The sequence below is a fragment of the Contarinia nasturtii genome, unplaced genomic scaffold (genome assembly GCF_009176525.2).
Source record: "Contarinia nasturtii isolate CC-2019 unplaced genomic scaffold, AAFC_CNas_1.1 Cnas_scaffold_493, whole genome shotgun sequence".
NCBI classification, from domain to species: domain Eukaryota; kingdom Metazoa; phylum Arthropoda; class Insecta; order Diptera; family Cecidomyiidae; genus Contarinia; species Contarinia nasturtii.
In genome coordinates this window covers 1-15471 of record NW_022197846.1, presented here as the reverse complement: position 1 = coordinate 15471, position 15471 = coordinate 1, and the positions used below count along the sequence as shown (strand labels likewise).

Genomic DNA, 15471 nt, shown 5'->3' with positions numbered 1-15471 from the left:
CGGTTGGCGTACGAACGTCTTGTTTTTTTATTAAGAATTAACAAAAATTATGAATATATTCATTTATTGGTTTATGGGTCAGATCAACGCAATAGACTTATCAATTTTTCAACACATTCAAATAACTGTATCAAAAGTGGAAAAATATTATCGAAATGTTTGAAAGGTTTTCATGACAGGAAGAAGCTAAATGTTGCACATGTTGATGAATCAACATGTGACTAATAAAGTCGTTTAAAATTTGCCATTGAATTATTATTATTGCTTTTTATTTACATTTATGTACTGCATGTGTGTGTGTGTGTGTGTTGTGGCAAAGGGTGATGATTTACAACATACGGATATCATTATTAAATGGAAAGTAAAGAGCTTATTGAATGTTTGCAAAACAAAAATTGTACACATAAAATGGCATAAATGAATGGATCATACTTGTCTAAATTGAGATTTGTGTCAAAATGGTTGGAAATGGTAGATAGCGAACAACTCATACTAACCACAATCAGATCAATTGGTTCGATTGTTCTCTCTCTTTCTTTTTTTTTTGTTTAATGTATTTCATATGGCGTAATTTTAAATGGCTGGCAGCATAAGTGTGCGAGCTCACAAATACAAGCGCTCATTGCTCGCTCCCGCTTTCCGTTAAACCAATAAAAACAACAACGTGGTCCAGTTGCGATGCGATCAAAGTGGCTTCGAAACCAACAAAATCGCAACATGACATACTTATTTTCTTCATTGAAAACTTTGTAAATTTAATGATTGTTGCCGTTATTCGTGCAATCATTTCAAATCTTTTTTTCTCTTTTTTACCATTTGTGATTCAGATGGAGAACAGAAAGAGAGAGAAGAGAAGATCAAAAAAAAAAAAATAGATAGTGTACAATTAGTAAAGCTAGGTATAAAAAGGTACCAAACAGTTCTACTGCCGGTGAATTATTCTTGGATGTTGATTTCATTCATTCTCCGTTGCAATATCATTGAAATGATATTTTTTTCTATTCTTTGATTTTTTGTCTGTATCTAGTTTTTTTCTTCATATTTTGAATTCAAACCGAATTGATGCATGCGATTTATTGCATTCTTTAATTCACAAACGGAAAATGAGACGGAGTGGATATTTATATCGTAATTTTGATATAATGGAATAACTATTGTATTGTATATGTACTAAAAAAAAGTATGTTGAAAGAATGGCATCAGCAATTCAGTTTTGATATTATATGTTGAATGATTTCTTTTTGATGAAAAAAAAAATTGACATCGTTTTCTCTCTTTTTCTTTCTCTTGGTTGTCATACTTCCCATTGATTTGAACACAAAGACGGTTTTATTGCCACTCAAACAAGTGGACGAAATCAACATGCAGTAAACGGAGAATTCATTTCTATTGCTTTTTGTGCGCTGTGCCGGTTCGTATAAATCATTCAGCTGCATCCATGTGAACTCAAGTATTGAAGACAAATTATTGTAATTCTTAAAATATACTACTTAGTTTTTAAGATTACACAAAGGTTAGAAATACATTGAATCAACCGACTGCATCAAGTGATCAATTAATTTTTTTTTCTTTCTTTTCGTTTCACTTGCTTCCTCTGTCATTCTGGGATTTATGTGCTTTTGAACCTGATTTGCCGGCAAATTGAAAGTACGATTTAAAAAAGGAAGGGAAAAAGTGGCTGGTACAATGTATTTAACGACAATAATTTCACTGCACAGTGTTTATGAATGATTAAATTCAATCAAAATTGTAAAGCGTTGTGAACATTCTCGGCATCTGTGATGGAAAGAGAGTGCATACAAACTGTTTGCTGTATTCGTTCTTCCGTAATGCTTTTGATAATCGATAAGACGAACTTTGATAGCCGTAATTTGAAGTTGGCACAGTTATAGACATTTTTTTCGTAGTGTAAATGTGTTTTCTTTTTAAATACACGGAACATTTTCATGTAATCACATTTTATACTTGTTTTCCGTTCACATAAACAAAATTCATCGCATTTTATGTCTTAATTTAAGTACGTATACATAATAATTTTCATAAATATTCACACGAAGCCACAAATTACAAGCGGTCAATTTGTTGGAGTATTTGATAATTTAAGATTCTTTGGTTGCCGTAAAATTTCGTTTGAATGGTAAAACAATAATCTATTTGAAGTTGTCGAAATCGAATTTGAAACGTGTTGTCGGAGATGTTTTCTTGTTGCTTTTATTGTGTGGAATGTGTATTCGTTGACGAAATCAAAGTGAACCGCCCCAGTTGTCAACAAAATTATTGAACATTTGTTAAATGATATATAAATATATGTATATTGAATGGTGGTGAATGTGACGATATTTCATATGGTATATACAATAATCTAACATAATCGCTTCGATTACAACATTAAAAGCACTGTGATCCAATAAATCACCCATAATTTATTCTATTATACATCATTATCGAATAGCAGACCGTCATGTAAACATCGCCGTTTAGCTGATTGGCGCGTTCTATCAATTATCAAAGAGAACGGGAGAAGAATTAACATTAAATGCACTTTCAAAGCAAAGCGAAACATGAAAAAACACATACAAATAAAAGTGTCGTGTTATGAATGCAGAGTCTCAATTAGTAAACTAACGCCTTTGGCTCTGTATAGATGCAATAAAATTCCGCTTTAGTTGGCCGTTGTATATTGGTAGCCACATAATATGAAATCGAATGAAAGCATAGAAAGTTTGGTAAACATTTACCAGTGCATTCAAAATCAATTTTCTCTGCACAATCGCACACGAAATAAGTGAATTTTGTGAAAACAAGAGTTCAAATTAATTGGCAAAAAAAAAATCATAAATAAATAACAGAGAAAATTCTTGAACGCGCGCTATCGAATGTCATGAGATGCCATGCAGTTGCTGATTTCTTCTTTCATCTATCTGTAAGATGCTGCAACTGAGATGGTACCAAATATAAGAAAGTCAAAACACACTCAACAACCACAAAAAAATAAAGTAAAACAAAAGCGAAGCAAAATCGGTTCGCAAATGAGTAATATGGGAGAAAATTTACTTTAAATGAAATATGAAAACCGTATTCATTAGAGTGAAGGCGCGCGCGTGTGTGTGTGTTTTATACTAAATTGCATTGTGCACCGACTTCAATAATAATAACAAAAGACCATTCAGTAAATTTTTAACGAAAGTTGAATGAATGAAAAGAAACGAAAAAAAATGATTTAAAGGCTTACAGCGCGAATGGAGCGCGTAAGTCTGTACTCACGAAGAGAGAGAGAGAGAGAGAGAGAGAGAGAGAGAAAAAAATGTAGCGGCAAAACGAACTGAATATAATGAACATAATATAAAATCCGAAAACAAAACTTAAAGTGCAAGATGGATGGCATAAGTGCGGCTGCGGCGCTGTAGCAAACGACTATGTGGTCTAAATATATGTTCGATTTGTTGAAGTCAATGTTCGCAACATACTAACGTATCTGCCTAAAATCCATTTAAACTAATTCCACACTCACATTGATAAGTGGCTATTACATTTGACAGACACACCAAGATCTCGAAGAAAAACTTATTATCATCAGCCATTACATTAGCTATCATAAAAAAACGTGTCATATCTGGCCCGTTTATTGTTTCCCCCTCTATCAATGTTGATCCATTGCCGTCGTCTTCATGGACACCACAAGTATCACGATAAAAACGACACATATCATTTTTATTGCGGTTTTTTTTCTATAATTTTTTCGTTCGATTATCAAATGAATAAAAAAAAACCATCTCGTTGCAGATTATTCATCAATTTTGATTTCAGCAAACAAATTAGCTGCACAGCAGCTCGTGTTGAGCCACCAGCTATGTATTATTATAATTTATTTAACATGATGATATGAAAGGGAACGGTGAAATAGATAAATTAGTGCAATGTACGACGAAGAGAGAACAACAAAAATGTGTGTGTGTTTTATTTTTCTGTGCTTCTTTTTCATTTCTTTCTTTCTCGACAGTCAACTATAAGTTTTTTGATTGTGTTCCATTGAGCGCATGCACCTTTCCATGCATCTTTTACAAATATAATAACAAACACGCGCGTCGTCGACTATTACTAAAGAAATAATTTACGCTTTCGTTTCCATAACGTTTATCGATGGCAATTTGCTGCGAGCATGCATATATGCTCGATATCGAACACATTATCACTGCCAAGTGGTCGGCGACGCGCTATTTTCAAAGAAAAACAAATGAACGAAGATCAAGTCTTCTTTATTTATCTTTACTTCGATTTTTTTTTTTATTCTATTCTTGCTGCGAAATTTTTCCAATTTTCTTCACATTAAACAAAGTGTATTCTTTGTGTTGGGTCTTAAGCTTGATATTTTGTTACTAATATATTGAATCTAGAAAATCATATCCTTACGAATGGTGCTGCTTATACATGAAGTGGTATATATGTGCATAGAATATACATACACCGTGACATAGAAACTTCCATTCAATGTATGAATCATCAAATTGATTGGTTTTTCATTTGAACTGAAGTGACATAGGGTGAAGCAGACAACGAATGCAACGGAAATGTTATTGACACTATAAAACGAAAGATGGTTCAAATATTTTTTCGTTTTCTCTGTCTGCATTTCAATATCTTCATTATTAATTGATTTCATTGCATAATTTATGAACTTGAAATTATCCTTTATCAATGACTTAGAACGAAAAATCGTTGTCGGCTCTTTGATGTATTCACTTGATGCATTCAATGTTTTCGAAAAAAATATCGGCTAAAGGAAGTACTTTGTTTTTGAATAAATGCTTAAAACGCTATCGGCAATTTTGGACATAATGAAATTGATTATTTCATAGTGCCATATGTTTTTATTTTGAAGGCGACGAACTGATGCGCATAAAAATTCTGAATAGAACAGTTTTCCATTTTCTATACGTGAGCTTCTGAATGCAATGTACACAACCGAAAACCAGACGATTTTCTATTTCATCAAAACTGAATGCACCGAAACTAAAAAGAATCTTTTGTTAGTTCGTTAGTTTAAAATATAGCTTCCGAAGTAAAAACAAACAAACCAAGCACTTCGAGTTTCGGTGACATATGTCCTGTTTACGGAACAGAACGAATACGATACTGCACGAAGAATCGGATATGAACATCCACTTAATTTCAAAAACACCCTAAAATTTATTCGTATTTAAACTCTTCATTTCAAGCGCGCATATGTTTTATTTCGATCGATATGTACTTCGGTTTGCCAGCCTATGCCAGACAGACTAAATTTGTGTGTGTGTGCATACACACGTCAACTATGTTTAGGGTGATGAAGGCGGCAGACAATGGCGAACACACGCATACGCTGGCACAACATAAATATAACTCACATGGAATAAATTGGTTTGGTGTTGTTTTGTTGTTTTTAATTCTATGTTCTCGTTCACCAAAAACCGTTCTAATGATGAAATATTTTGACCGTTACAAGTTTTTCGATGCGAACTAAGCAGTAGCTTGATTTTGCAAAATACACAATATCGGTCCGTTGTGCTTGTTTGGAAATTAGTGCTTGTGCGAAACCTCAATATGGAAAATGACTATTGATTTAGATAAATGAGTGCATTCATATAGCCACGCGGCACACCAACCAACCACATTGTTGATTTACACACAGTACTGACAATGCACAATCAATTGGGCGCTATATCGTTCCGACACCGTTAAGACAGTATATGACGATGGCAATCCATCGTTTCGTCTGTGACCCTTGTTGTGTGATTAAATGCGCGATATTCGAAATAAAAAAAAACATGTTTTTTTTTTATTTATTTCGTTTTTTATATGGGTTGCTTTTATTCATGACTATCCAGATGATGTGCACTAATCTGCAGCGTATTTATTGTGTGAGCGCGAGCGCTTGGCTGTCATGCGGCTTCGTCAAATCACAAAACACCAAAGCCAATTGCATATATGATGTATAATAGCTGTCTTCCATAGTTTGTGCACTACACTAAAATGTATCGTTTGACCGTTGTAAAAAACCAAACCGAAATGGCTTTGTTTTCTCAATCACAATGAGAAATTGTCACGCGTATAGTTCAAGAATCATCTCATTTTTCACATCTCTCTGTCCTATGTTTTGTTTTTCGCAAAATTGCGGACATGACGACAATCGTGATGTGAATCTGTCGCGTCAGCTATTTTGTGAGCTTCATATGTATATATTTTTTTTTAATTCGATATTAAGTGAAATTCGGTCCATGATTTCTATTGCTTCTTAGTTTTATCTCCGAATATAATCTCACTTGTTCTTAATATTGTGCTCTACAAATCTCTAGATTCCATTTACAATTCTACCCAAGAAAGTATTATATTATTTTCCTCTACGTTTTATTTGTCTGTATATTGTGCTCTGGCTGCATTACAGATGCAAATTGAATTCGAATCTCAGAATCGGAATTAAATACCCACGACGGTAGAATTAAACGAGAAAACCAAATATTATCAATTTGTTTCTCTCCCATCTACGACGGTCGACGTTGGTAGCGATTTATATATTTTATTTCGTCTATCCTTGTTCTCGTTTTTATGTCTTCGTTCATTTTTATGATTTGTGCCCATGAATTTGTTTATGATGGCGCGATGGTTCAGGTAATTGTTCACCGTCAAAAACCCGAAAAAAAAACAACACAGAAGAAGTTAAGCATTCCAAACGACACAAGAAGAGAAAACAGCCATTAAAATAGGTATTGTTATATATTTCGAGGAAGAAATAATAATAATCATCATCAGCTTAACTTGAAATGGTCATTTCTCCAACACATGCTGTGTGCCGTATTCGCCACTCGCGTTGTTCGCGACGATTTACGTACATTATGTACGTGTTTAACAATGTTGTGTTACGTGTGTGCTTTCAGGTAGTGACGCTGAATTGTTTGTGCATGTCTTTGTGTGTGTGTACGTTGAAATTAAATCCAATTAAGAGAAAACAAAAAAATGATGAAAATCAACCGCTAAAATCACACTGATTCGCTGAGAAAAAAAATGGAATTTTACTTGATGTATTCACATGGACGTGTATATAATATATATATTTTTTCATTTTTTTTCAAAACCAATTATCACACTACTCTCATTTTTTCCTACTTTATTCAACGACAATGAACGATGAGACCAGAGGAAAAGTGATGTGTTGTGATTGCACCAAGATCTGAGAGATCAATAAACAGCTAGAATTGGGAAAATTACCAGATCACCCTTTTGTTTCTGCATTGAAGGTGTGTGTGTGTGCGACAAAAGCGGCTAAAATGTTTAGCGTTTTATTTTAGCGCGTTTTAACAAATTATTACGATGCAATGCAAAGAACGAATCAACGAATTGATGAAATCTTTCTCACACGCATATACTAGTACGATAAAAAAAACCGCTCGCAAAACGCAATTTCCATTAAAACTTTGATTGAATTGAATTTGACTGGAATCGGTACGTGTGCGTGTGTGTGAGCTGTGAACTTTTTTTATTGTTCATTGTGGATTGATGATGGGACGGTAATAGTGCTGGTGCCATCACTGGCTAACCATTTTCTCATATATATTTTTTTACTGTTAACTTTTTGCATTTGATATGTTGACTTTTCTTTTTCGTTCATTTTGATTTTTCCATTCGTCTTAAAATTCAGCGCTTCTTCACCATTTACTTTCATTTCTGAACTGTGAACGATTTTCGTTGTTTGAACGAAACAACGTTTGCTTGTTATTATTACGAACTTCATTCAAACGAATCAAACAATTTACGTTTTGGTTTGTACACCCAAAAATTATTCCAAGATTTTATATAAATATCTGTTTCCATTTTGAGCATGTTATGCCTTTTTTGTGCGCGCTTCTAAAAAAAATGTGTTGTGCGCTCACCCACCACAATCCAAATGGCACTACACACATATTTGTCAGTACACTCACTTCATTAATTTTTCGCTATTTTGGCATCATATTTAAATTCAAACTCATCATGATCATCAACATCAAAATCATAAGTTTGCCTTATTTATCATCACTGATCACTGACATTTGATGACTTTTGCTGGTTTCAACCAGGCACATATCAATTTATGTGTTTGCGGTTGCATGCATTGACACGTTTTTATTTGAACTGGGAGCAAAGTGCAATGGCAATGCAAATTTAAAAACAAATTCACAATCGAAGCGCAATCGAAATTCTATCAAAACGAAACAAACAGCAATTTACATTTCGACAGCAAACGTCAACAAATATTGTATGGATAGACAGTGAATGAGTGAAACTTAAATGAAATACGCTTTATTTGGCGTACGCTCACTTTAAAACTAAACTGCTGAGTTGGTCCGCTGTTGTTGTCAATGAAGTTTCTCGTTCGTAAACTTCGGGAGTCTTTGATAGTGTTTTCTGTATACAATCTTTTTTTTTTCATTTTCCTTTTTTGCCGTATTAGTTTGTCGGTTGGTCGTGTATGTGTGTGAGTGTGTACGCGCCGTCAACCAAATGGTTTCATAGCAATCGTTATATATGTTTTGTTTACCAGCACATTTCAACAAATGTCTATACACCGAAATATCGAAGTGTATGAAAAGTAAAGGGGACGGCTAACAGCGAATTAGGCGAACTGTATTTCAACCACTGTTCATATATATATATATATATATATATATATAGATAATAAACGGCAACAGCAGCAAAAACATCAATATCAATGAATATAAAAAATGATATACTTTTGTAGCATTAACCGCATTTGCACACATGTATCCATTGCACATCAAACGTGGTAGATTGGAATGGCGGTGATCGTTATCGTCGTAGCATAATCATCATCGTCGTCGTCGTCGCCGTCGCTCAGAGAAATCAATGAAACAAATTTACAATCAGTGAATACGCACATCGACGAGGCAGTCTAATTCGTAGACATAACGGAGCATACATGCGATGTCGTTGCTGAACACCGGAGAAGAAGCAACAACCCAAAATATATTTAAAAAAAAACCACCGAATCGGTGAAATCTCTCAATCATATTCTCGCCTGATAATGAATTAAAAACAAAACATATTGTTTGGGCTTGGAGTTTTCCAAATCGAGGCATGAAACCTCGTTACAACATAAACAAGAACGAACAGATGAAGTAAAAACAAAAGAAAAAAATAGAATTGGTAAGTTATTTATTTATTTTGTTGTTTTTTCATTTTTGTATCTTTCTTTCTGTGGAAGTTCATGTTCAAATATAAAAACAAATTCATGGAAAAAATGAGCACACACAAAAACAAATCTTCGACTTGATATTATTATTATTATTTCATTGTTAAGTTGAATGCGATAAATGCGATGCGAACACAGATACACCAACCGCATTACTCTCTGTGCGGCCGTATCGATAATAATAATATAATACATGCTTTTATACGACTAACAGCCGCTTTGCTCACGTCCTCTATCTCTGTCTCTTTCTCTATCTATTCCACCAATACATGCATTCCGTCGCTGCATACCATTCGTATCTTTGGTCGTTCTTGTGACTCTTAACTTAAATGCATCAAATGTGTTGTTTCATTTGTATGTGTTCGTACAAAACATACAGTCTCACTTGAACGAAACACTAGACTATAATAATAAGACAAAAATGCAGAAAACAACGGGATAAACGAAGAAAATCTAAACGTTTGTTGAGTGGTGTGTGGTGTTTTGTAGCAATGATTTTCAATGGAAGACGTAAGCAACAGCAACACCAGCACCAGCACTGCGTGCTCTCAGATGCATGATAAATATCACAAATGCGACTATTTTAGCTTAACTGTGACTTGAAAATAGCTGCATCGTTAACGTGCAAAGAAGATAAACGTTATAACGCATTGACCACGACATAAAAAAATACATGTTTTGCAATTTATTCTAAGAGAACAATGAAAAATGATGATGATGACGACGACGACGACGACGATTTAAATGGCTTCGGTTAAACTACCAATCAAACTTAAGAAAATGCTCATTTTCAGGCGCTCTCTCGTCGAGTTGTTTGGATATTTGTTTCGGTGAGTGAGTTAGAGAATTTTCATAATTTCTATACACATATACAGAAGAATAAAATGGCAATATTTATTTGCATCTTGGGCAGCATAAATTTGTAACATTTTAATCAAAATACTCTTGAGATTTGTATATGTTTGCAATTTGTCTGACATTCAACAAACGCTGAAAGTGTAGGTAGACGACGAAAGTCTTTTTTTTGCGCCGTATTGAATTTACGTTAAATATAATGACTAACTGTTTGGAGATTTGCCTTGCAATGTTTTTTTCTTTCTTCTTTTATAAACAAAATACTACGTTGGAAACCGTATACAAAAATCTCGCTGATGGTCACAGAACGTGTGTAGATTTTTTTATTTATACACAGACCGATTTTTTTTGTTGTTGTTGGTCGAAATGTCGTGGGCACTGGCATATTTTCCCGCGTCGACCATAGGCATTTCGACAGCATTTCAATCTCGATTGTTTTTCATCTAGTTATGCATATATGATATGAAAACAAAGAATGTATATGCCATGATTGCAATGCATACCATAGATAATGCCCAAACCCAAACAACGTATACATTCTTGTGTACATGTTTATACAAATTTTCCAAAACCGAATACATATATTTATATATTAATGAATCATGATATGTCTACGGTGTTCGTTTATGCGTTTTTTCAACAATGTACTACATATGTATGTATATTTTCTGAATGTATGTTGTATTTTGTCTGTTGTTCAAAGATACAGGGCGCGCACGAGAGATATCGGCATCGACTTTATGAATAACATAATTCGATTTAATGTAGCATCTCAACTCAAAAAAGTCCATAAATTGAATTGATTGAATGCGATGAGCGACCGAAAACTTTAATTGATCCCATTAAGAATTTCAACATAATCAAAGACTATCGAACCATATATTGAGAGCTCACATTTGCTCTCTCTCTCTCTCTCTCTCTTTGTTCACTCTCTTCCGATTTGAAAATTTATCTCTATATAGCATGGTACACACTGAATCGAACACTTAAGCTGCAATAATCAACACAAGCACGCACTGGAGATTAAATACCAATCAGATTGTTTGCATTACATTGTTTTCGATAATAATTGAAGAAAGAGAACCTTTCAGTTTCATTCATCAGCTTGCCCCGAGATCAGGTATTTTGCTTACTTAAACATTTTGCGCTCTCTTTTTTTTTCTCTCGCTCATTAAAAAGCGCGAACTGGTTGCCGCACAATAAATGTTTCTACATATCGTGGATATGTATGTGTATATATGACAGCCAACCTCATTGGTAGCCATATAATGTTGGCCTTTTGCACACTTTGTTATGTCTTCCGATTCTTTTCTCTTTTTTACTTTTAAAATTCTACACAAACGCGATTTTATAAAATCATAAACAAATTTTTTTGGATTCATTAGATGGTTATTTTTTTGTTGTTGTTGCTGTTGTTGACATCAATTCACACTACATAGCCGATTTCTCTCTCCATATATCTCTTTATCTCCTTTCTATATCTCTTTTTCTGTTGCTTCTTTTTTGTTGCATTTTCGATTATTTTCTTGTAATTTCCAGACTTGTTTTGACATTTCTATCGTCTGGTTATATTTTGCACACACAAAAATGTTTTCACACAAAGAATCATTAAAAACGACTTGTTTAATTTCTATTGAATCGAAAACTATTCTTTATTATGTTTGCTCTTATTGTACTGATTTGAATTGATGAAAAGAGTTTCATTTAATTGCACTAAATCAAATAGATTATGTTTTTTTTTTTTGCATTTTTGCAACCAACCGAGAGAAAAAACAATTCGATCGATTAAAACAATCTCATGCAGACCAGCATAAATAAAGCCGAAATATTCAGGAAAAGATAAGAACTCGGTATTTAGAAAGAAGAGTAATTTAAAACGAAACACACAAAATCTTCGGACTTAGTTTACTTATCGAAATTCAACAGATAGATTTATTGTTGTTGTTTTTGTTTTAAACCATAAAAATTATTAGTCCATACACTCACTGGTATCTTCCTCCTGTGTTTGATTTTTTTGCTACGTTTTTTTTTTTCATTCAATCAATACAAATTTGTGTATGCGTATTTTCAAGACGAATGAACTGATGAAATAATGAATAGTAAGAAAAAAAAATAGCAGCTATAGTTCACATACACGGACACAAAATCACATACGAATAAAGAATGACTTTTTTGTCCACTGAAGTTTGCCTTTTCCGTTCGCGTTGCAATTAAAACACACTCACAAAAAAAAATGCTTTTAAAAACAGATTCTTTTTGATACAAAATAATATAAAGAAAAACTATATACCAAACGGATATGTGATAAAAGTTGCACGGTTTATTAATGTTATCTTTGTTTCGTATTCGAATTGAAATCAATAAAACACTTTTTAGATGAAAAAGAATTATTTATACAAATATGAAATATGTTTAATATGTTGTTTTTATTCACTCTGCGTTCACTCCCGTCGTCTTGTCATGCGAGAGAGTTATGCTGATGTATGCGTATACGCCACTAAAAATGGAGAACTTTTCGGCCTGTTTCTTCTCGTTCGTTTATGTTGTGTGTTTTTCTTCGTTATTTTGTTGTTGTTATTGCTGTTGCTTTTGTACATTCTGACTCTCGTCAACGCGTTCATATGTGCGTATGTGGTTGTGTGTATGTTTCACCATAAACGTATTTTTCTCCTCTTCTTCTGCGTGACTATCGACGTTTTTAGTATGGTCTGTAGGTGAAAACAAACACACCAACACACATTACCATTTATGTTGGTACATTGAACGCGCTCTCGTGACAATTTATTGCATTCCTTCAATGCGCGCTCTGGTAACACATTTACACTTTTTTTAGTTTGTTCAAATGGTGAACACGGCTGCATTTTGGTTACCTATGTTTTGGCATTTTCTTTTTCCATTCCGAGTTGCCCGATTCGTTGCAATTTCAAAGGTCATTCATAGATGGCGTCGTCAGTGCAATACTGATCGACAACAAAACAAATTCAAAAAAATGAATAAACTCATTCATTTATTTGATTTCATGTTCGATTTCTACAAATTATTTTGTTTTTTGTTTACAAAGTTTCAAGTCTGATAATTCGAATGTCGTAATACGGCGAAAAATGTGTGCAAAAAAAAAAAAAACAAAATTATTGTGCAAAATTAAAACAAAAAGCAGCTTGAATTGAATAAACAAATTAAACAGTCAAAAGGCGGATGAGTCAGATTGAATTTACGGTCAGATATGTAAGAAATTATACACACATTTTCGTTTTGGACATTTAATACAGTGACTGATATGGTTGTTTTTGTCTTTTCCTCCTCTTCTTTGCTTCGCCACCTTTGATTGTGACCAATTTTTGCAGTAATAACGGTTTCAATCAATACCAAAATGATTGAAAAAAGATAAAAGTAATTCGGATTTAAAACAACTTATTTTGTAATATGTTCTCTTGATTTAGGCAAAAAAAATTGCAAAACCGTCCCATGTTATGCCTATTAATGTTAGATTCGTGTGTAGTTTCAGTCATTTCCATAGGTTTGGCATGGTGGAACATTCAGGTGTGAAAACATGGAAAAAGGGAAAGACAACCATTAGTATCAGTTGAACTGGGTATAAAATACTTTTTTTAAATTAAAAACTTTACTCACCTACGGGCACTCCCCCTCCGTACAATGTTGTACTATTGTACAACTAGACCACAAGACTTTATATAGTCTGTTCATGTCTAGCTACGCTAACTATAATAGTTAAAATATTTTATTTTATGTAATTTTTTGAATGTATGATTAATTGATGATGTTTGTTAGTTGACATTGTTGTTTTAGTCCGGCGGTCTTAACAATGAAACTGGCAATGGTACATCAAAGATCCGGCAAAGTCCTATGTAATTTAAAGCAAATACATTAAATAATGAATTCCAATTGATTCATACCTTTGAGCATAATGCATTTTGCTGCAACAATATCTCGGTGCCAAGTAACTGTTTGTGGAACAACATCATCATCATCAACATTTAATGGCCAATTTTTGTAGGTAACTTTAACCTTTGACATTAAACGCCCAGTCCGAAGTTTTTCGTTCACAGCCTCACGATTGCCATCGATAATTTGTCGCTTAATAATTGCACGTTTTCTTCTCAAAACACGTCTGTTGACCGTTGACACAATGATATCTGGCAGTCCAGCGACTGAATCTGGCAGGCCATCAATCTTTTTCGCTCTACAATCGTAGCACACTTTAAATCGATCATCTTTTGTGTGCCTTGGAAAACGTTCCTGACAATTCGCGCATGTTTGTGATGTTCCCCATTCATCTTGCATTTCAACTTCTGAATGTCCAAGTTTCTTAATGCTCACACGAAACTTACGCGATCCCGGACATCTTTTACGCTTTTTTATTCCAAACGGTCGATCGGGTTTCATCGCCCAAGCACCAAATTGAACCAACGACGGTTTGTTGTTTGTCACACACACGGCAATTTGATCATTTACTCTGGTCGAGCGAATGTAATGGTCTAAATCCAGTCGTGCATATTCACGCGTCGCATAAGCTGCCATTCCTTTTCGTAACATTTTAATGCGATATTCAATGTATGATTTCCATGTTGAATTACGTGGTGATAGTGGACGATATGGGTATGTTTTGAGATGTTCCTTCTCTTCGATATCAAACCATCCAGCCAACTTTTTCGCTTCTTTGTCTCGTTTTTTCTGCTGAGTTTCCCAATGAAAACGCTGGTTTGGTATTATAATGTTTTCCTTCAAAATTCAAAATGATACAAAAAACTATGAGTTTCTATTCAAAACCATTTCAAATTACATTTCAAAATATCTTACCTCAACAGCCGGCTCATCAGGGTTTTTTGAATGTTGCGACGCACTACAGTTAACCACGATTTTTCATTCGGATCGATTCCAATGATGTATTTCTTGCCAATGAGTTTTTCCGGCCCCCGATTCGCTTGGGTTGTTTGCTGTGGTCGTTGTTGTCGCTGTGGTCGTTGTTGTCGCTGTGGTTTCTTGTACATTATGGATATTGAAACACTATCGGTCAAAATCTGATGATGGAATGATTTCGATTTGCCCAATTTATTTATTTCACCGACATCGAACAACATATTCCATAGACCTGATCGATCAGTTTGGGTGTAGTACTTTAAATTTCTCTTATTCATCCGGTTGGTCCGCGTATTGAGAAAAGAAGGCACCAAATCAAGCTCGTTTACAATTTTATAATATAAGTCCTTAATGTCCAATCGCACGTTTTTCAAATGGTAGTCGCATAATGGTATAAGAGCAAAACTGCTTATTTTTGGTGGTCGATTGATTGTTGGCTCTTGAAAGTTCGGATTGTTACGAAACATTTCATGAATGGTATTCCATTGTTCGGCATGACTGTGATACACTTCTATTTG

The 15471-nt window shown here is 34.1% G+C and overlaps 2 protein-coding genes across 13 annotated transcripts in view; both read right to left on the bottom strand.

Moving 5' to 3' along the window:
• Positions 1-12801, bottom strand: part of LOC116339352 (rap guanine nucleotide exchange factor 2) — a 29790-nt gene extending 16989 nt beyond the window's left edge. For 3 of the 12 annotated variants that reach the window (XM_031765191.1, XM_031765189.1, XM_031765181.1), the window contains exon 1: positions 12062-12801. The gene's annotated coding sequence lies outside the window, so the exon portion shown is untranslated. Of the gene's footprint in view, positions 1-497; positions 518-7242; positions 7393-7952; positions 8212-11159; positions 11756-12055 lie in introns of those variants that run through there. The other 9 variants (XM_031765192.1, XM_031765193.1, XM_031765182.1 and 6 more) reach the window with 8 other exon arrangements.
• Positions 12802-13317: 516 nt separating this feature from the next.
• LOC116339317 lies at positions 13318-15084 on the bottom strand. The gene is made up of 4 exons (XM_031765138.1): positions 15008-15084; positions 14894-14936; positions 13990-14815; positions 13318-13937 (listed from the first exon to the last, which is right to left on the bottom strand). The coding sequence occupies exons 1-4, from the start codon at positions 15082-15084 to the stop codon at positions 13879-13881; spliced, it is 1005 nt and encodes a 334-aa protein (XP_031620998.1). The 3' UTR covers positions 13318-13878.
• Positions 15085-15471: the final 387 nt, after the last annotated feature.